At 47.7% G+C, this 23,248-nt stretch overlaps 1 protein-coding gene across 4 annotated transcripts in view; it reads left to right on the forward strand.

Moving 5' to 3' along the window:
* The window catches only part of FERMT2 (FERM domain containing kindlin 2), a 931,620-nt gene that overhangs the window by 848,210 nt on the left and 60,162 nt on the right, over positions 1–23,248 (forward strand). For all 4 annotated transcript variants that reach the window (XM_069637580.1, XM_069637578.1, XM_069637581.1 and 1 more), the window contains one exon: positions 14,770–14,911. In XM_069637580.1, coding sequence (XP_069493681.1) covers positions 14,770–14,911 — 142 coding nt within the window. The remainder of the gene's footprint in view (positions 1–14,769; positions 14,912–23,248) is intronic.

Below are 23,248 nucleotides of genomic sequence, written 5' to 3' on the forward strand. Positions count from 1 at the left end.
TATCCTCCTCCACATCCTGGTAAGGAAGAGGAGAGGCTCCATAGGCTTGATCCTAGGAGAGCGTTGAGCTTTTATATTTCGTGCATGTCCCGGGTCATAGTGGACGATCAACTTTTCATTGGTTACGCTGGAAAGCGTTTGGGACAAGCTGTGACGAAACAGACCTTGTCTCGTTGGATTATTTTAACGATCTCCGAGTGTTACCGCTTGGCGGGTAAGGATCCTCCGGCTGGCTTGCGGGCCCATTCTACCAGGGGAGTGGCTGCGTCTCCTGCCCTGCAGAGGGGAGTTCCTATTTGTCACATCTGTGATGCAGCCACCTGGGCTTCAGTACATACTTTTGTACGTCACTACTCCCTCGATTCCATCAGAGGGCAGGATCTGGCCTTTGGCAAGGCAGTCCTCTATTCTGCAATTTGATTGGGCATGCTAAATTTGTGTTCTAAATTCTTTCCCACCTCCTTGCTTGGTACTGCTTTGGGAGTCTGTCATAGATATGGAATACGTCGGAGGACCCAATCCCCTCGAACAAGTTACTTTCTTACCTGGTAACGTTCTTTCGATGGGATGGTCCGACGACGTATCCCATATCGCTCCCTCCCTGCCTTCCCCGCTGCAGAAGTTCTTTTGCGATTGCAGCTTGCGTTCCGCAAGGCCTTGTGTGTCTGACTGGCAGAAAACGGGTGGCACATGTTCTGGGAAAAAACTATAACTGAGGCTATGGGCGTCGTGCGTCCTAGTTATCACATCGGGTGCCGTCGGAGGAGGTCCTCGGGGACAGCGCATCAACGTCATCAACGCACGACGATTTTCCGAAGCAGCACAGCTGTGGACATTACCTGTCATATATATGGAATACGTCGGACCATCCCATCGAAAGAACGTTACCAGGTAAGAAAGTAACTTGTTCTTCTCTGTCGTTGGGAAGTAGCGAGTCGGTCCAGCAGGGCTCCACCGGTGGTGTCGTCATTGCAGGTCAGCTCAGCTTCTCCCTCTTCGGATTCTTTAGGTCATGTGGCGACTTCTGAAGTTCCAGTACCCAATGCCCTGCTTTTATGCAGAAAACCCCCATTCACCAGTCTTAGCTGTCACTCAAACATAAGTGGTGAGCCGGGCGGCTCACCACTGGGCCAATCACACAAGAGTGCGACTTGAGTTGCCGAGGCAGCTGAGTGCAGGGTGCCTATTCCCCCACTCCCACACATCCTGTAAACCCAGACAGAGTGGCACCACTTTTGGAGGCTTCTGTGTAGAAGCCTGCCAAAAGTGGAACAAAGGGCTCGACTAGGGTTGGAGTTAGAGAGGCAAACACAAACACCATTTTAAAACCGAGTCCTGGCAAAAAGACCTAACCGGGGAATAAATATTAAATAAATAACCCAGCGGTATCTTTAACATTTCACAAAAAAAAGTTGTGCGTTTAAAATGAATGGGTAAATCCCATAGGAAATATTCTGGTGGAATATTTCACGTGGTAACCACTGCCACCAGCCAGAAACTCGATGAGGGGGGACTGCACAGTGCCCCCTCGAAAAACAAAGGGGCAATCTAATTACCCCTACCAGTACTTCCACAATATGATGGTTTGTACAGGTTCTGTCCCCAATTTAAGACTAGTAAAGTCAATGGTGACTTTACATGCCCTGGGAGACAGTAGTCAGTCCCAGGGTATGGAGTTTGTTTGGGGGTCACTATGACACCACTGTGTTACTGCACTGAGGGTGCTGTGTAACACTCATCCCAAAAACACATGAAGCCCTATGGAGTAAAAGAGCCCATAAAACCCATTACATAGTCAAAGGACATTCTCAAATCATGCCTAAGAGTGGGAAAAAAAGAGTCTCACTCTTAGCAGGAGAAAAAAATAAACCCCACAAATCCAGCAAGGCTTCTGGGGGACTCACTAGGTTTGGGAAATTAGCCTATACAGAGAATTCTCCCTAACATTGGGGGATAGGAGGAGGTTGCTGGCTTGCTTGCCTGTGCAGCACATACGCTATGGTGGCCTGAGGCGGCCCCCCGTTGCATAGCGGGCGCCTCGATCGGCCCGGGCATACTGCGGCAGGCTGTGACAACGCCAGCCACCGTGTTGTAGTAGCACCATTGGATGAGGAGGTGGACCTAGGTGCTAAACAGCCCGACCCGGACTGCTGGATCCAGGGGGTTACCCCTCTGGCGCCATGATATAGAGGGCTACATCTACAGTTGGCAATAACAAGCTACGAGGGATATCAGCGGCAGCAGCAACGGACAGTGGCGGTGATGGCAAGGGTCAGACTTGGCTTGCGGTGGCTCCTGCTGCAGGGTGACATTGATATCCTCTCTTCCATTGAGGCCATACTGGCAACCGGCCGAGCAGGTGGGTACTGGCCAGCGCCCAGCAAACGGGGGAGTCTGCACAGACAGCTGTATTCCGAACCCCTCCCACTCTATCTTATGCTGCCCCCTGTCCCCATCTGCAGCTGCCATGCCCATAATTAGACACTCTGGTGAAAGGAACGGGTGATGATTGTTGGGGCTGATTCTTCTGCAGCAGACAAGTTGGAGGAACACTGGTGTTTGCAACAGGCATCCTGGTCATCCCAATGCTCAGTGGTCTCAAGGGTAGGGCGGTGGCATCGAGTAAGGGAGAAAATAGTGGGCTTGTCGTTTTCTCAGTTCCCCCCCCCCCCCCCCGGCTTGATGCCATCTCTGGGACACACTTAGAACGTGGCAGCAAGCGGGCCTGGCAGTACATGTGCCAGTGGCCTCTGAATACCCCTGAGGCAGCGGGGCTACATTGGTAAGGCTCAGAGAATGCAGAATCTGCAAATAGGCGCTTGTGCACAGCTGGTGATCAGATAAGGAGGATTGGAGGGCTCTTGTGCTACGGCCTGCGACAGTCGGTGTCTTCTTGGTTAGCGCACCACAAAAGTTTTCACCCCACGGTCGTCTACCCTGCTGAGATTTAGGGTGCAGGGGTAGAGTGGGACGCACAGCACTATGCCTAAAGGTGCTGGCCATAAGAAAAGTGGTGCAATGGACAGATACACCAGGCTCCGCTGGAGGCAAGAGGAGGTGAGTGAGGGGCCGAGCAATGTAGGGCAGGCAGAGGCGGCGGCCCCGGCTGTGGCCGTTGATCTGCAGGGGGTCATGGCCATTATGCAGCAGGTATTTGCCTCCATCAATACCAAGCTAGATGGCTTCACCATTAATGTCGCCACAATCTGTGCTCCGCTTGAAAAGGCCACCTAACGAATTACAGAAATGGAGACACGGATCAGCTCAGCGGAGGATGTTATAACAGCATTACAAGGGACGGTGACGACTATGGCAAAGGATCTGGCAGCGTCAAAATGAAATGTGAGGACTTGGAGGCGAGATAAAGGAGCAATAATGTTGGCATCATATGGGTCCCGGAAGATGCCCTGAAAGTCCCAAATGAGACTGCAACAGAAGAACTGCTGAGAGAGCTCCTGGGGGATCCTGGATGGTCTCAAATGTTCATGGTGGAACAAGCACACAGGGCGCTGATGGCGAAACCCAAACTGGGTGGATTCCCAAAACCAATAATTGCACGTCTTATAAACTACTGGGACACGGATTTGGCGTTGAAAACTGGATGCAAGAAACGAGAGTTAGATGGGCTCCAGCGTGTTCTGTATATTTCCAGACTGCACACTGGCAGTACAGCAGGAGAGACGATCATTTGTGGGGGGTCAAAAAGCTGTTGAGAGAACGTAGAATTCCTTACGCCATGTTGTATCCAGCCAGACTGCATCTACAATACAATAGCAAGACTTGCTTCTTTACGTTCCCTGAAAAAAAAAAAAAAAACGGCATTGTTTGTGGAGGCGAACATGCCTCTACCAGAAGGGCAACTACCGAAGGCAATTTGAGTTCTGGAAATTACCAGTGCTCCACACCCGAACCATGTAAAGTTAGATGTGTCTATGGGAACGTATGTTAAATCACCATGGTTATAGTTTTCATTTAGCGAAAGTGAGAAAATGTAAGACTGGGATCTCCCCTCACTATGGTAGCAGTCTCCCCCAATGCGAGTGCACACATTTGTTGGACAGGGTTGGTTGGGGGGGGGTACGGGTAAAGGGAAAAGCATAGTCGAAGTTTGGGGTACTATGAGGGAGGGGGGATGTGGAATCGGGGGGGGGGGGAGTTCTGTTGTAACAGTTTTAAAAAAAAAAAAAAAGGTACAGGTTAAGCATTGCATATCATGGATTGGTCAAGAGATGGCATAGAGTGTGATGGCAGGGCATGACCCGATGGCAGTTAAGCTTTTAATTTGGAATGTCTGGGGTTTGGGCATCCCTATGAAGATGCGTAAAGTGTTGCCATATATAATTAGACAGGATGCCAATCTTCTGTTTTTGCAAGAAATACACTTGCTAGTACATCAGGCACGTAAGGTAGGCCAGGTTAGGAGGGTGGGGGGGTCGTCAGTGTTATTACACTACATATTCTACTAGAGCGCGAGGGGTCATGATCCTGGTGCACCGGTCACTGCCATTCACGCACTGAGACCGAGGGCGATGATTGTGGCCGGTTTGTGGTCATACACAGGAAATTGGGGCAGTGCAGAAATACTCTTGATGAATTTATTCGGCCCAAATGTGGACGACCTGGAGTTCTATGGGACATTATTCCAAATGTTTGCCAAGTATCCTACTGCATTAGTAGTTTGTGGCAGTGATTTCAACACAATACTTGATGTACAACTTGATTGCACATCCACCACACAGCGAACCCTGACAAATGCAGCACGTACTATACACACACATTGCAGATCTAGGACTGAAAGATGTTTGGCGCACACCCCATGGCACATAAAGTGCTTTTACGTCTTATTCCTCAGTGCATGATATATACTTGCGTATCGATTACTGGCTGACATCCCACAGGTTAGTGAATTGGGTGACTCTATGTAGAATACTGCACAGGACTTTGTCCAATCACTCCCCAGTGTTGCTAGCATTGAGCACTCCGGCGGTGCGCCCCAGCAACCACAGTGGCGATTCAAGGTCTCATCTCTGATTCTTCTGGGCTAGCATGGCGCAGCACATAGACAGTTACTTTGAAAATAACGAGGAATCTGTGAATACACATGCTATCCTTTGGCAGGCATTTAAAGTGTATATGAGGGGGGAGTCGCAATGTCAACCGAGTTTGGGGTATTGCGTGACATTAGGCAAAAAAACTAAACAGGGGCAAGGACATATTGGCAGAACTGCAGGCAGAGTATGTTGGGAGCCTGTCACTGCACATTAGCAAAGATATCAAGGCACAGTTAGACCAATATCGGTATGCAGCAGACAGAGTTGCGCTACTTGGATAAGCCAGCTGCAGCACGCCGGTATGGGGAACAGGAGAGACCGGGGGACCTCCTGGCACAGACAGTTTGCAGTCAGAGGGGCAGCGCCAAGATTCCGTGTATAACCAGTGCGGACGGAACGGTGGTCAACCGAGCAGAAGTTTTTTTCATGATTTCTATAAGAACCTGTACTCGCCCCAGAATGTGGCTACAGATGACAAAATAGATGAGTATTTAGCATGGATACCCACAACACTTCTGTCTGCAGAAGCTCGAAATGCATTGGATGAACCGATAACGTTTAGTGAGATTAAGGAGGCGATCAAAGGCCTTGCAGGTGGGAAATCCCCAGGTCCGGACGGTCTTGGTGCGGAGTTCTACAAATAATTTATAGATGCAATATCTCCCTGTCTGTTAATGGTGTGGGCAGAGGCACTAGAGGTTGGTGTCCTAACGGAGTCCATGTGCGAGGCAGTAATGTTGCTAAAACTGGGAAAGGCCCCCCGAGGACTGCGTGTTGTACTGACCATTGTCCTTGACAAACACAGACGCAAAAGTATTAGCGAAAATACTAGCATCTAGGACCAGGCAGGGTTTGTAGTGGGGCGATCGACCGCATCCAGTATTCGTCGGGTATATAATATAATAGCGCAAATCCCACAGGATGTTGAGGGGGTGCCGTGACCCTGGATATACAGAAAGCATTTGACACAGTATACTGGGCCTTCTTGTTCAGGGTCCTACATAACTATAGGTTTGGACCATATTTTGTAAATTGGGTGAACATTTTATATTTGCAGTGTATGCCAGGGTGTGCATGAATGGGGAGCTCTCCCCGATAATACTAGCAGGAGACCCCAGGCAGGGATGCCCTCTATCCCCTTTGCTGTTTGTGCTGGTGATGGAGCCCCTACCAGATCTTAGCATTAATATTGCTCGGCAAATAGAGCTTGTAACATTATGCACCGCTGACATCATGATGTATGTCAAAGACCCTGGGAAACATTTGCAGAGGATACTGGCTGCAGTCAGAGTTCGGGAAATATTCCAGAGTATGCTTGAACAGCAACAAGTCGGAGGTCTTACCACTCACAGAGAGTACGCCTGAACCTAGAGACATGTTTGGGTTGAGATGGGCACAACAGCGTATAAAAAATATCTAGGGGTCGAGATAGCTCGGTCGGCAACCCTTGTTCAGTCCCTTAATTATGACCCGGTGCCTGTATGGCATTTTTTTAATTTTTTTTTTTTTCATCATCATGTTCATTGTTCGTATTGAAAGGACAGATGAGGGTCAGCTGGAAGCACACCTCACATTGCCGTATGAGCGAGGAGGTCTGGCAGCCCCAGACTTCGAAATGTATTACTTAGCTGCTCAGACATACTTTGTTGCATACTGGGGGGAGGGGAGCCCTCGAGTACCCTACGTAGAATTGGAAAAGCGAGGAAAGAGAAAAACGACTCTGCTGCACAATTTGGCCTTAGGAACACTGGGGAAGGTTAACCAACTTGATCCAGTGTCAGTCATGCAAGAGGCATGGTTGATGCTGGTTAAGCATCCAACGAATGCTGAACTGTACAGCCAGGGCATGCCAATTTGGGGCGCGCCATTCCTGGGCCCGGCGAGAGACGCACGGCTGATGGAACACTGGCAAAAGGTGGGCATACTGAATATGGGCGATGTGTTTCACGAAGGAGTATTTGTAACTTGACATGATCAAGGAACATGTAGGGGACACCCCACTTCAAAAGCTTGAATACTGTCGGCTCCATTCAGCCGTGGCATGGACATGGTCTGAGTTTCCACAGGAGCCACCTTCCAATCAGAGTCTAGATTACATACTGGCCCCCGAGGCAATGAAGAAGTCTGCTTCAGCACCTTATAAACTAGTGCAGATATCCGGGGGTGAGGGGGCGTACCTGATGTAAAGGAAGACTGGGAAAGGGACCTGGGTGTCGCCTTCACTGAAACATACTGGTCACAAATATGTAGGCTGACGAGGCAGATATCGTTCAGCTCCAGATATAGGTTGATGCACTTTAAGACGCTGAACAGAGTACACCTTACCCCAGTCCGCCTAAAGAAAGTTTCCCAACTCGGGGTGGGGGGGGAAGGGGGGGGGTTAGTCTATGTCCCAGATGCATGGAGTAAGATGCTGATAAAATACATATTTTGTGGGCGTGCAGGGCATTGTCAAATTATTGGGAGGTATGTCAAGTGCTGGAAGAGCTGGTGGATCAACCCATAATGTGGGACTTTAAGATGTGTATATTGGGATAAGTGTATAAATTGAATCCGACGAAGCGTAAATTGATAAATATTGGTCTGTTGTTGGATAAGAGGGCAATACTGATGAGGTGTAAAAGGAAAATGGGCCCCATAATTGATGTCTGGCTTGAAGGCATGATCTGGGCAAATGGTAAAGAATTATACTAGCTTGATGCCTCGGGCAAGCCGTTCGAGGGGATATATGGGGTGTGGCTTTGAGTCATAAGTGTACTGTGAAATTATGTGTTTTGAACTGCGCTCAACAATGTCAACGTTTTCACTCTCTCTGCTATGTACATTATGGAAAGTATGGCTGTATAGTGCAATGTCGCTGTGCAAGTTTTAAAGTTTTTATTTTTAAAGATGATGAAAGTATTTGAGAATGCGGCCTTGACCCCCTCGGGGGCTGTCAAAAGCCATGCTCCGGTCGAAAGACCCGATGAGCATAAAACCTGTGCGCCTTCGGGCCCGGCAGGCAAAACTCCTCTTGCGTTTTAAGTCGAGTCGAGGAAAAAGTCCCTTCGACGACTGAGTCGTCGATGCCATCAGTGCCGAGAGACTCTTCGAGGCCATTGGTGCCGAAAGACTCATCATCAGCACCATCAGCGCTAAAAGCTCATCAAAAGTAATTGACGCATCAGGCTTGGAGCTCCTCAATGCTACAGGTGTCGAAGTCGTCCACGCAAGCATCAAAGCTGTCGACTGTTTAGACAATTTCGGCACCTTTGTCGACGAATATCACACCTTCGGGTATCATTGAAAAAACCTATACCCCTTTACCTAGGGCTGACTTTCATGTCTCTTTCCTAGATTTATGTGGACGCAGAGCCATCATCTGATGAATCGAGACCTTTTGGCCTCCAATATGGTACGCCACCAGTCCCTGAGGTCCTAATTTCTGAAGAATCCAGAATAAAAGACCTTCAAGAGTGCCTGCATGATGCCAGTGGTTTGGATACCTCACCAGAGGTAGAGTTTGGCAGATCAGATCCATCTGATCATGCTGAAGTAACCTATAGGCAGTTAATGTCAAGGGTGGTTAAGTACATGTGATTGTGTAGACCAAGCCCAGTTTTCGATTAAGATGATCTGACCGATATTCTGCCGAGGGGACCTCAGGAAGACCCTATAGTTCCATTTCATGCAGCTTTACAAAAGCATGTAAATGCCAATTGGGAGGCGCCTGAATTGAATCTGGCGGTCAACAAGAAACTGACTTCTAAATACAAGGTGTCAAGCAGTGATCCCTATCATTTGTCGAAGCACCACCACAAGACAAAATGCCTACCCTACTATCCCTCCTGATGGGATAAGCGTTACAATGCTCTATCCATTAAGGTTTTTTCGGCTGGATGTATGGCCCTGAAGTTAGCAAATGCAAAGTGCACATTGGCTAGGTTCACTCATACCCTTTGGGAGTGTATATCTATGGCGGCTGATCATATCCCCGAAGTGGAAGAACAAGATTGTTTTTGAACATAGTCAAGGATGGAAAGAACGATATGTATGAATCCTTCCCGACTGTTCTCGACTCAGCTGGCAGTATCAGCAGGCCAAAGGCGGCTAGTACAGTTATGCACAGGTTTGCCTGGCTCCAGATGTACAATCCAGACTGCTTAACCTGCCCTTTGACGGCACATATTTGTTCGGTAGCAAGGCTGATGAAAGTCTGGAGAAACTACAAACTTCAAAGTCAGCAGCCAAGTCCCTTGGTGCTGTGGTTAGACAACCTCCAAATCACACCACGGCTACACTCTGGAGGGGGGTAGGTCCTTTAATCACTTCTCCACATTTGGAAGAGGCAGAGGACAAAAGAGGCCAAAGAAGATGCACCCGTGGTGGACGGGAAAGAGGTAAAGAGATTCTAAAAACGCCTCAGCAGCGGCTCATTTGCCATCAGCCACTGCATCAGCTGCCCCAAAACCTCTCTGATGACTTCGTTCATAAGACTGCAGTGGGAGGCAGACTCGCAGCATTTGAAGGAATGGCAGGCTATTACTTCAGATGCATGGGCATTGGAAACATTTGCCCAGGGTGTCTGCCTCCTCTTTCTTAAAAAGCCTGAGTCATCCACCGGGGAGCAGCTCTTTCAAAGTTCCAGATCCGCTCCATGCAGGAAATATTTACCCTGCTAGTGAAAGGTGCTATAGAACCAGTACCTCTAGCGGAGAGGAATAAGGGTTGGTACTCCCGTAGTGTCGAATTCCAAAAAAGGACTGAGGATTTAGTCCCATCTTGGACTTAAGAGACTTGAACAAGTTCCTTAGGAAGGACAAGTTCAAGATGGTTACCCTTTCTCAGATCCTTCAGGCCCTTGAGCTTCAGGACTGGATGGTATCATTGGACCTTCAGGATGCTTACTTGCATGTGCCAATCCATCACAAGCACAAAAGATACCCGAGGTTCTGCGTTGGCGGTTCTCATTATCAGTTTCGAGTTCTGCCATTTGGGCTGACCCCCGCCCAAGGGCTTTCACCAAGTTAATGGCTGTAGTGGCAGCAGGTCTCGGGAGAGGTGGGATTCACATCTACCCCTACCTGGACGATTGGCTAATCAGAGCTCGTTCCCAGAGCAAGCCCTGGAACATCTCCGCTCCACCTGTCGCTCTCTTCACAGACTGGACTTCTCCTTCAACTTCAAGAAGTCTCACATGATCCCATCGCAAAGGCTTCATTCCAGTGGAGCAGTCCTAGATGCATCCCTGGGAACAGCCTCGCCACCAGAGGGGAGGGCTCAAGACATTTTGCAGAGGGTCACCAGTTACCAGGGTGCCTAGCATCTCCCAGCCTTCGATTTTTCTGAGGTTGCTCGACCTCATGGCATCCTGCATTTTTCTGGTGTCGGAGGCTCACCTGAGAATGAGATCTCTCCAATGGGCTCTCGGAACACACTGGTCCCAATTTTCAGGAAGGATGTAAGACCTCCTACAGATCCCGAGCAGAGTCTCACCAGATCTTCGGTGGTGGGCCTGCCAGGAGAACATTCTGAAAGGAGAATCGTTTTGCCAACCATGGCCGGAGATAAAAGTATTGACGGATGCCTCACTCACAGGGTGGGGAGCCCGCGCCAACGATCTGACCATCTGCGGTTGTTGGTCTTCATCAGAGTCCAAACTATGCATCAACCTTTTGGAGCTGAGAGCAATCAGACTAGCGCTGAAGGCCTTTCTGCCCTCTGTACTGGGAAAGAACGTCCTGATAATGACGCACAACACAGAGGTCAGATACTACCTCAACAAAAGAGGTGTAGGGTCACTGCCACTGTGCAGAGAGCCAATGCAGCTCTGGTACTGGGCAATTGAGAAGGGATCTCCCTATCAGCAGTTCACCTTGCCGGAGTGGAGAATACGGCGGCAGACGCTCTAAGCAGGCAGAGCACAGTCCCACGAGAGGGAACTAGCTCAGGAAGTCCTTCAAGAGATCTTCACCCTTTGGGGAACCCCTCAAGTGGATTTGTCCACAATCAGTGTCAACCAGAAGTGCAAACTGTTCTGCTCCAGGGAATTTCCCCCAAGAGGAGCTCTAGGAGATGCGTTCCTGTACGCGTTTCCTCCAGTCCCTATCATTCCTCATGTGATCAAGAGGTTGAGAAAGTGTCCCCTGCGACCTTGCTCATTGTATTGTGAGCGAGGTTTGCGGGCGACACCCCCGCAGCTGTCCCAAAAAAAAGGAAAGGAGCCTGCGGCACCGGTTCCCGATCACGAACAGGCATCGCAGGGACACAGCGAGATGGAATGTAAGGTAAGTAGGGGTTAGGGGGGGTGGGTATGCGGGATTTGGGGAGGGGGGATGGGTAGGGGTGTGGGTGGGGGTATGGGTAGGGGTTGGGGCAAGTCATTAATGTTCAGAGGAGAAAAAAACGAAGATTATTTCAAAAAAATTATCTTCAGTCTTTTTTCCCTCTAACATTTCTGATTAGGTCTTTCAACCCCAAACCGATCCATTAGATGTAATACATCTATGGTGTTATCCTTTGTTACACCTAGATAATCTGGGCTCAGATTGGTACTATTAAAGGATATCTTGCAGCGCTTTCTATATTTAAGCGCACTTCAGAGGAGGTATCTTATTTCAGAATTCCTCTAATAATACAATTCCTAAAAGGATTCAGAAATGTTTTCCCTCCGATCCTTTTTCAAGTCCCGGTTTGGGATCTCAACTTGGAGTTGATATTTATGATGTGTGCTCCTTTCAAGCCTATACACTGCTGTTCTTTGAGGCTGCTAACCTTAAAAACCATCTTCTTACTAGTCATTACATTAGCCTGAAGGGTGAGCAAACTTCAGGCTTTATCCTGCAAGCCTCCATACACTATTTTCTATAAGGAGGTGGTCCTTAAGGTGAAACCCACCTTTTTACCCAAGCTTGTATCTGAATTCCATCAGACTCAGAAAATAACATTACCATCATTTTATCCTCTTCTGCACCCTGGGAAGGAAGAGGAGAGGCTACACAAGCTTGATCCTAAACGTGAACTAAGTTTCTATATCACCAGAATGACGAAACTAAGACAAGATGACCAACTGCTCGTTGGCTACTAGGCCACAAGTTGGGTATGGCATAATACTGGCAATATCTAAATGCTACAGACTGGCAGGAAAAGATCCTCCAGGAGGCCTTTGGGCTCATTCGACCGGGGGAATGGTGACCTCCTCTGCATTAGAGGGGAGTACCAGTTAAAGAAATGTGTGCTGTTACCACATGGCCGTCCGTACATACTTTCACCTAACATTAGTTTGGATTCTTCAGGCTGAGAAGGCTCATTTGGTAAGGCAGGGATGCATTCTGTGCACACAGACCCATGTGAACTACTAAATTGTCACGAAATATTCTGACTCCCACCTCCAGAAATACTAGAAACTGCTTTGGGAGTCTATCATAAGATAAGGAATACGTGGGAGGACACAATCCATTCGAAGAACAAGTTACTTACCCCTGGTAACTTTCTTTCGACTGGATGTTCCTCCCACGTATTCCTTATCGACCCTCCCAACCTACCCTACATTAGAATGTCCTTTGCTATTGCAGTCTGCTCTCTCAGGAGGAGTAACTGTCAGGTATGGGATAGATCCTACATTTGTAAAAACGGAACTGAAGCCAACAGACGCTGCGTGCACTATATCGCTATATATGCCTTCAGTGATGTCGACATTGAGACCTCCGAGGGAGATCGAGTCGACAGACATCGACGTGCAGCACATTCTGCTGAAAGAAAATTTCTGAAGCAGCTAAGCTGGATATTGGAAAATCATAAGATAAGGACTTTTTGGGAGGAACATCCATTTGAAAAAATGTTACCAGGGGTAAGTAACTTGTTCTACTCTCCCAGAGGGATATAAGAAGTCTGTTTCCTGGCAATAAAAGTGTTGACAATTAAAACCTATGGAGGAATCGGCACTGCCAAAGCCAGTACGATCAAGAAGATGGACCTTTGGAAAACCAGTATAGCCAAAGTAAAATGGACAGTTCCAGTTCTAATAAGATCTTCAGAGGAAAAGTTAGTTAACCAGTCAGTGGTTCTTGAAGAAACACAGTAGCTCAAGGGGAGCCTACCTGATGGTGCACAAGCTGCTAGGCCTGCACAGAGGAGCGGAGGTTAACTCTCAGTTGAAGAAAACAGCACTTTCCAAGCCAGGAAGCACCGAAAATGGCACACGGTAATTATAACCCAAGCCCCACAGTACTTTGAAAGTGAAAAATAAATTGTAGCTGGCTTCCTTCTAGGTGCAGCATTGCAGACCCTGATTCCTGCGCCTTGGTCGTGATGACGAAAGGGGGGGACCCTCTGGCGGGCTTCTGCGGCAGCACTTGGGAGAAGGGGTCGGCAGCAATGGATTCAGCTCACTTCAGCTGCTTTTTGTGGTTTTGCCGCCTTTTTCTTAGCACTAAGAAGAGCCATATATCGCCGGTCGGGTTCTCTTTGATTACTTGGCCCTGAACTCTGGTGAGGGGACTTTCAGTGAAGAATTCCTGCCTCTGGAGGTCCACATGGATTCCTGCAACATTTCAGCTGGATTCGATCTTTGGAAGATGATGCACTCAATGATGATCCAGGTACCCCCCGGGTATTGGGATTCTGCAGCCCCGGAAGGTCGCAGCAAGTCGGGGGTTGGCCCACAGTGACGATGGTCTTGAGGCTAGTTGGTCCCACCAGCCTAAAGGAGGAAGTCCATGGCGGATCTTCCCTGTCGATGTAAAAATGGGTCAGCACAGCTGCAAGGCTTCACTGGTGCTTCTGCGGTCCTGGAAGGTGCTGCTGGTGTCTCTGCTAGTCTTCTGCTTCGGATTAATTGTTCCAGTGGTCGACTCTGCCTGTAGTCCCAAAATCCTTGCCTTTTTATGCAGGATCCCATTCATTCAGTCATGGAGCTGTCAAATACCTGGGGTGGCTGTGCTCCAGGCTAGAACTGGTTTCAGCCAGGCACACCTACAAAGGACAGAAGTTTTGGGATCCTTCCTTACTTCCTGCCTTCCCATACACACTGGAGTCAGGGCGGACTTCAAGGCACAAGCCTGCCGAAGGCAAGACTCAAAAAGGACTCAAATCTATTCTAAAGGATAGTGTAAAAGCCCAGAAGGAACTGACGAATGAAAAATGTCGAAAAAGGAAGACTGGGGCCTTTTTGAGAAAATGGTCACCGCTGAGTGAGAAATCAGCCTGCTAGTAACCTGCACAAAAGGTAGTCAAAATTAACTACTGCCACCAGCCATTTAAGTTAGTCTGTGTAACAAAGTTACATGAGGAGTGGGATAAGGATTTACTGTGTAATCCCCCAGCACCGCACATAAGGTGGTGTGTGCTGGACCCACAAAAGAAAAGTTAATTAAGAGAACTTATCTTACCATTCTTGGGAACTGTAGTATCTTGATTCCTGGAAGTGGGGAACACTGGTAGTCTGGACACTCATTTCTTTGCCAGAGGGTGTCCATGCTATAATCCTATGTATGAAACCCTTAGCACTGAAGGGTGGTGGTACCCAGTAACATTACATGTGTTCATGTCAATGCCTATAACAATCTTTTCATTTTAAGCTTACTGTGGTTGTGTATTAGGAGGGCAGAGGGTCCACAGAAACGAATCGTACCTGCTAGTCTCATAACTTTAATTGTTCATACATTTTAAAAAAGAACGATAAAGGATTGTCCGTTCCATGTTTGACATTTATTTTCCATGTACTTCTTTCCAATTATAGATTCCAAGGAGGCAAAAAAGAAGAACTGATTGGCATTACTTATAACAGAATGATCAGGATGGATGCTAATACAGGAGATGCAATTAAAACTTGGCGGTTTAGCAATATGAAGCAATGGAATGTCAACTGGGAAATAAAAATGGTATGCAGCTAGTACTCATTTTTGTCACTCATCCAATTGTATTTGTTTGGATTACAGTAGCATTGAAATATGTATTCAAATGTTTTTGATGACTGCTAATCTAGTCAACCACATGCCCAATTACTGACATTTGATGGGCTGGATATGAGTTCCATCAGCCAGAAAAAACACTACCCTATTCTGAATTTAGAGGGCACAGGCCCTCCATTGCAGTCCTTTTTGAATTTTTTAACATTCGTTGATGTTTTTTTAATAAGAAAAAAGTAAACTCTCATCAGTGTATGGGCAACCCTTAAAGTTGATTAACACCATAGGTAGCATTTATTAGGAATGTATTCTTGCTATTGGAAACAAGTTATATTGCAAGTTAATTATTAATCTGAAGCCTTAAATTTAGATCAAGCACATTAACCATTGAATTTTCATTCAAAATTTCTTTTCACAGCCCAATAGTGTACAGTCTACCTGCACTTTGTTAAATTATCTTACTCTCTTGCACTGTAATCTGCATTAAACTAATACCTCATATACACTTCAATAAATTGCCATTTATTTGTATACTTATTCTTTATGTTGCCACTACAGCAAAGCAATCTAGAGAAGTGGCTTTGAAACACATTTTCAGGATTACCTTTATGGTAGAAGCGATCCCCATGCGAACATCCTGGCATGCTTGGCAGTTTGATGGTATAAAAATCCGCAAGGTGGAGAGCAGTAGGAGGAGCCAGGAGTGTTCGGGACGAAGCGTACTGCTGCCTTTTTCAAATATGGCCACCAGAGATTTTGAAGCCTCTGGAGGCTACCACATCCTCGACACCCAAGAGGCTATTACACTGTGCCTTATGAAAGCAGAGAACGCGTAACCAATGCAAAGCCACCAGACAGAACCCACTTATAGGAGAAGCATGTAAAAATCCAGAGCAAGCAGAATAGAAAGGGACAGTTTCCTTGAGCAGAGTGGGAAATCGGGGCTGAAAAAGACTGGTGCTGGGACAGCTTTACCGATTGGCTCTGTTGGAGTTCATGATTCTAAAACCAGCTGCAAGCTCTCACAGTTCTAAGAGGCCAGCAGCTGAACTGATAGCAAGTGAGTATGGCACTAAATTCCTGAAAGACATGAGCAGAGCGCTATAATACTACAGAAGCAAGTGGAACACTACATTTTTATAGAAGCACACTTGGCACTGTATCTTCAAAGAGAGGAGTTGGGCTATATGAGCGTTCTGTCATGAATACTGTATTGGAGGCTCAATCATTCTGGGTGGTGTACCAATGTGATTGCCTTTTAAAATAAAGGAAGCACATTGGCTTGACACTGGAAACTTCAACTTGATCCAGAAGCATGCTGAAGATCCCTAAAACTGTACTTCGATCAAAGATCCATGGGGAGACCACATTCACTATCGGATTGGAAACTCACATGGACTATCATTTATCACCCTTGTCAATTTTTTTTCTTAAATTGTTGCGGATCAGGCACTTCCTTTTTAGATTAACGCCTAATGCCTGCAAGGACGTATCCAATTGCCATTCCCAGTAACCATACCTCTTAGACGCTGTTATTACCTAGCTTTCAAATGGAGGGATGAAGTTGGGGTTCCAGGAAACCTGCAGTATAGTTAGGATCCCAGAATGCACTATACTGTGCCCTTCCCCTTAACTTTTAGATTACTCTGAAACATGAACTTCCTATACATAAGTACCTGGTACCTAAAGGCATTCATCCCCTTCAACATCCGGACATCCTTGCAAAACCTCTTGAAACTAAACTTCTGTGTGTTGCGTGTTCTGTTGATCTGCCACACCAATTAACCAGATAGACTATTGTTTAAGCGCTTTGTGTGTATTGTTAGTCCTGGTTCTTGATGTGTCGGTAAGAATGCAACCTTTAGAGCCCTCAGTCTTCAGCAGTGTGCACAGCTTTCGCCCATGATTTATAGATCTGTTGGCCTATCAGAAATGAGGGTGAGATTTGCCCCCATCAGATGCCCTCTATATGATCAGTATGCTCATTTTTGAGAATCCCTAATTTTGGAATAGTCTCCCCCAATTGCCAGCATTGATGTTGTACACCCAGTGGGTGCTCGCTAATAACTAATCAGAGGCCGAAATTGAGAATGGATAAGCAGGAGCTAAAAATCAGCTTGTGGGTATCCAACATTAATATGTGACCATGGGCTGCCACTGTAGAACCAGGACCTAGTGCATAGCGTTCTACAAATTTAACTTCCATATAAGATGCAAACGTATCATTTTGTCCCTTATTTATGACCCACCATGCTTTTAACCGTTTAACTGCCATGGGTTTTCCCACCCAGTGCCAAGGCCTTTTTTGGTATTTCGCCCTTCAATGCCGTCTAACGTTTTCTGTTTTGTTAACCCCCTTAAGTGCCAAGGACGAGGTATATCGTCCTTGGCAAACGGGAGGTAATCCCAAGGACGAGATACCTCACCCTTGGCACTTAAGGGGTTAAATGACATATAAATGTGTCCTAATGTTTATTTATAGTTTGACCCAAATAAGCAGTTACATTCACAAAAGTATGTTTGTTCGGCATCAGTTGGCCTGGGGAGCCATAAATTACTCCTGGAAGCTATTGGCGTCAAGCTAACCAGGCTCTTTTAGGCTTGGAAGCAGTAGCTAAATAGCTCCAAGCTCCTCTCCATTTTGAACCCTGCAGGATGACTCCCCAGCATCTCTTTGAGCTCCTGCAATACCCCCTTTTTTTAATTAGTAATTCTTATTCACAAGGAGAAAAGTAGTCTATTCTTTGGTCCTTGTAGCTTATGGTAGTACCAATTTAAAGTCTGGATGCATTTTGTCCGTTGTCTGCCCAAGGCCAGGGATGTGTGACGAATCAAGTGAACTCGTCACTTCTCCCCAAGGGGGCGCCCCTTTCCCCCCATGTGAGGCAAGTGGAACCTCACAGGGAGAGACTCCCCCCTTTGGGGACCAGGACTCCCGTTCCTGTGAGGAGCTCCACGTGGTGGCTTATATGGACTTGTAGAAAACGCCAGTGTGTTATCAGGTTAATGTAGATAGTGAACCAATGTCATCAGCAACAAGCTGAGAATATCCCTTTAAATCACTCTCCAATGGACTGTGCCGAGGAGGCTGACAAGGGATAATATGCCAGAGAACCAGAGAGAGGGCAGATAGCCGAAAGCCGAGAGAACCAAGTGAAGCCCCCTGTACGTAAGAGAATGGACGAAGGCAGGGCTGTAGTAGAACACAGAGCCCACGTAAGCCAGTGCAGCTCCAAATTGGGTTGAGAAACAATGGGAGTCCACCATGTCAGAGCGAAGGAAATCCAAGTCCGGTCAAAGAGTTTGGTGGTGGTGTGACACCAAGCCGACATCACCAGTGGAAGGAAATCGCTCCTGATCTGAGTCACGGCACCAGTGACGTTTAGAAGACGAGAGCGACGCACAGAAAGACGCTGCAGAGTACAAAGCATACGAAAGCGAATCCGATGTCCACCAGATACCAGCACTGTTTCCCCAAACACATAAGGTAATGAGGGGAATGGGAATATCGGAAGGGCAAGAGGGACCTCTTACCAATATTGGTGTGAAGGAAATTGGAAATGAAATAAGAAACCAGAACTATGCTAATGAAATAGAAAGAAACACAAACATTATAAAGTGGGAGGGACGAAAAGTTGGACGTTTCTCACATTTGGAAAAGGCACCCCTTGTCCTGAAGGAGAAAGGAGAATATTAAAAGAAAAGACACTTGGAGGTTTGGGGTGGCGGGGGGATGAGGGGAGAATACTCTTTTTCTGGCAGGAATATAAACCTCATACATGAGACAGCACTCTGGGAAAGGGTGAATTGCAATTGGAAATTGAGTATTCAAAGTATATGAGAGGAGAAAAATATCCAAGGCACCCCCGAACCCTACAAGTGAGAGATAACTAACTTGAATTGAACTGAGATAATTAGAAAGAGAAAAGGGAAACTAAAAGTCCACTAAGGGAGCTAAATGGATAACAAAAGACTGTTTGCATTTGGTCTACTGAGTGGAACAGAAGAATCAAAATGGAATCCAAGAGAAGCGAGTCCAGCAACCAGGAGAAGGGAGACCTTTTATTTATTGTATTGGAGATTTGTATGGCGCCTTTACAGAAGTGTTTCCAGACACCACAAGACAAGAGGGGGCATGGGAAATCATAAGAATACAACCAAGAAACTGTTATATTGGCCTTGTGACAATCCTACCGTGCAAGTGCATGACAAGGTGATAAGTGCAGGGGGGGAAAAGGGTAGAATGACAAGTGCAGAAGTGGGGTGACCCTATGGGTGGGGGTGGGCAAGCGCTGGTCGGGCCGAGAACGCCAGTGCCACAGGAAAGAGGGGGGGGTGCAGTGTCAGGGAGGACGAAGTTAGGATAGTCCGGGAAAGGGAGTCCAAGGGCAAGTGATGGCAAAGGATGCTGGTGTGGGTGGTCTGGCCTTTGTACGACTCTGAAGGGAACAGGCCCCAGTCCAACGGCAGATTGAGAGTGCAGCACGGGAGGGGGAGAGGGAAGGAAGAGGAGAAAAGGAAGGTCTTGGGATGTTCCCAAAACTTAAGAAGATCTGGTTCAAGTCTAAGGGCGGGAGGGAGTCTGTTCCAGATGGAGGCACCAGCCTAGGAGAGGGATCTACCTCCCACTCTCTGCTTGGAGAAACGTTTGACCTGCAGAGAGTTGGCGCCAGAAGACCAAAGATTTCTGGCTGGGAGGTATTTCGGTAGATAAAGCTGGCTGTAGAAAGGTCACAGACAGCCTTGTGGATGATGCAGAGGGTCTTGAATTTGATCCTTGCAGTCACCAGGAGCTAGTGGAGAGATTGTAGGGCTGGGGAGATGCAGTCCCTGGGCTTGAGTCCAAGGATACAACTTGCAGTCCTATTCTGGATTAGGAATCGGGCAGTCGGGTATGAGGGAGGAGGAGGAGGAGGAGGAGGAGGAGGAGGAGGAGGAGGAGGAGAAGGAGGTGGAGGTAGGGGAAGGCAGCCGGAAAGAGAGCAGTGTGTCGTCTGTGTAATGCTGGAAATTAGGGGCGTAGGTGGAGATCCGGTGGGCTAGAGGGGCCAGGTAGATTTTGAAGAGCCATGGCAATAGGATAGATCCCTGAGGAATGCCACAGCTAGAGGGAGGTTGAGGAGAGAAAAGGATCCATTTGCACTTGGGAGGGTCTGTTGAAGGGGAATGGGTTAAGCCACGCTATTACCCTCTCCGTGATGACTAGGGTATCATGGAGACGATTTGAGGATGGAGTGGTTGACGGTGTCAAAAGCAGAGGAAATAATGCGGAGGATCAGAACGGGAGTGTTAGAGTCCAGATTAGAGAGTAGGTCTTCCTTGCTGCTTAGGTGAGAGGTTTCAGTGTCTCTGGCTGCCCTGAAACCGGACTGGTGGTAATTGAGGCAGCCAACCATTTAGTTATGGAGGGTCATCTGGTGGATGACCAGCTTCTACATGAATTTGCCCAAGAAAGGGGTGATAGAGATAGGTTGATAGCTGGGCAAGAGGGGTTCGCAGACTGCTTTTTTAGGAGAGTGTGCACAATAGAGGGCTTGAGGGAAAGAGCCTGTGGCAAGAGTGGTTGCTGAGGTCAACCAAGGCAAGGGCGTGAGTGTCTGTTATTCTTGCTGGTTCTGGAGGAGCAGGGTAGCACCTGTTTAGAGGAGACTTTCATAGAGTGGACAACTCTGAGATCTCATCTGGTGCAATGGGAGAGTGGGATGAAAGTATGGGGGCAGAGGGGGGCGTAAAGAGGTGAGATAAGGTGGGGGTAGGGGGGCAGATGACGGAGAGGAAAGTATGTCAAGCGTTTTGGAGGAAAAGTGGGGGGCCAGTGCAGAGCATAAGGCCTCGGAAGGGCAGAGGCCAAGAGGAGACTGCGGTAGGATTGGCAAGTTCCTTGCAGAGTTTAGAGTTCAGCCGTGTTATTGGTGGCTCCAGAGATGCGTGCTTGGACATGAGCTCCCATCTTTTATTGGAGCAGATGGAGAGCTGCTATTGCCTTTGGAGTAGGCAGCAAGTCAGTTTGTCGGGGGATGAGCTAGATTTCTGCCACTTCCACTCTGCCTCTTTTGGAGGCAGGCTTCATGCAGATCCTCATGACGGGGCAAGGGTGTCCAGGGTGCTAGTGATAGAGAGATGGAGGTTAGTTAGGACAGAGTCAGGAGACTCCAATGAAGGGGGCGGGGGAGGAAAGATGGAAGGAGGAAGCAAATGCAGCAACTGACACACACTTCATCGATCGAATGACCGCGAAGGAGACTGACAGTGCAGGGGGAGGAGACTGGGAACAGGGGATGTCAAGGAAGGAAGAGCGGAGAGGGAGTTAGTGAGAGGGTTAGAAAAGAGGGATTTCTGTTTAGGTTAGAACATCCAAGATGTGCCCTGCAGAGTGGGTTGGGCCAGAGGGAAAGATAATGAGGGAGAGTGTTGCAGAGGTCACAGAAGAGAACGGTGGCCACATCTGCGGAGTCTAGATGGATGTTTAAGTCCCCAAGGAAGATAGGTTTGGAGGAAGGAGGCAAGAAGAGAGCAGGTGTGGTCCGCCCATTCAGAGAGGAAGAGGGAGGGAGGGAGGGAGGTCTGGACAGTCTGTAGATGGTAGCCAGAGTAACAGAGAAATAAGGTCAGACAGCTTGCGGGCGAGGCTTTCAAAGGAAGAGTAGGATTGAGTGGGGATGATGGAGGCAGGAACCCACTAGGAAGATCAGAGCCTCTCAACCACCAGACCAGGAGGGTGGGACACAATCCAGTAGCCCTCTGGAAATAGTGTCAAAAGCAGTGATGGAGCTGCCTTGAACCATGTCTCAGTGAGGTTGCTGGTCTTAGTTGGTTCTATTAGTGGTACGGTCAGATTGGTTAGATTTGGAGAGTGGACGGACTAGTTTTGGACATTTGCACTAACCAAGCACCTTTAGTTAGTAAAATAGGTAGGCAACACCCAATAGTCCTAGGATAATATGGGCCTTATTTTACTTTTAATAAACTTCATAGTAAATATGTCTTTACCGCGTCGTCCTGATCTGCCACAGATGTCAAAAGTATACAGGCCTCTCATCTGCATTTGTCTTTTAGACTTAATGGGCTTAGTGTGAAATCTAGGATTGCCATTTATAAATTAGCGCGCTATAAGCCTCCTCTCTTGCAACATACTAACCTAAGCTCTCTTCATAGAGTGGGATAAAGAACCGTCTTGGAGCTAACTCACCATCCCTGTGATAATACGGAAGAGAATATTCAACCCAGAGACTATGTAAGAATGGACCCCTTCTTGGCCCTGGCCGGTTGTCATTCCTTGCTGTAACCCCCCTACCTGGAGTTACCACCTCATATTATAGTCAATCAGTATTTGCTACAGATGTCTCCACTACCTTATGTGGGAGCTGACTTTTATTACACACAGCTTATTCTTGATGGCATCGTCCAGATAGGAGAATGGTGTTAGTGTTGCATGTGTCCCAGTGACGAGAGCTGGTTAGGGTGTGGAGAGGGCACACCAGGTCCAGGGCAGTATTAACAGTGGCTTATTTGTATGTCCCGACAAGCATATGCCTGCTTCGTACACCATTAGCAATGCTGCAGTACTGGGGTTCTTGAGTGCAACCCCCTTCCCCCATCTATTTCCCTGGACCTACCCAATATCCCTTCTTTCCATCAGGAATTTCTGAGACTTCAAGTCCTCCTGCACCGTCCTGTATTAAGTATTATTCACGAAGGTAATTGAGTTTGTGTGTTTGGATCTTGCATGCAAGGAATCCCCACGCCGACCAGTGGTGCTGCCTTTGGGTGCCAAGTTGGACAAGAGTCCCCCCTCTTGTTCCCCAACACCTCCATGCACCAGGGTGGCAGGTTGAGTCTGATGCATCTAAAAATAAATCCTCTACTTCATGAATCCAGGGCAGGAAACTGGCTCCTCCAATCTTTGTGGTCTCCCTCATTGTTGGTGTTCCCTCTTCTTTGGGGCAGCCTCCTGTACCAGTTTCCTTGTTTGTATTCATGTTGCTCCAGGTCATTTATCCAAAAAAAGGTTTCCATGTACTTTACGAGTGGGGGGAGATCTGAACCTAAAATGGCAGGACTAGACCTTTATTCAGAGGCCCTGTTTAAACTCTGGTGATCCTAGTGCCTACTCATGGGCACACTTCTCCCTGGCTCCTCTTTGTGAATGGTAGGAGGGGGATAACCTTTCATCAGAAGGCCTTGGAATAAAAGGTAGGGACTGGATGTTATCAAGCATTCGTGACAGTGTATCCATAGTTACTATGGGACAAAAGAGCCATAATCCCCAGGTTGTGTCTTTTTATTAATGTTACAGTGGTAGTGTCTGCA

This window comes from Ambystoma mexicanum, chromosome 14 (assembly GCF_040938575.1).
Source record: "Ambystoma mexicanum isolate Mex_15411 chromosome 14, UKY_AmexF1_1, whole genome shotgun sequence".
NCBI lineage: Eukaryota > Metazoa > Chordata > Amphibia > Caudata > Ambystomatidae > Ambystoma > Ambystoma mexicanum.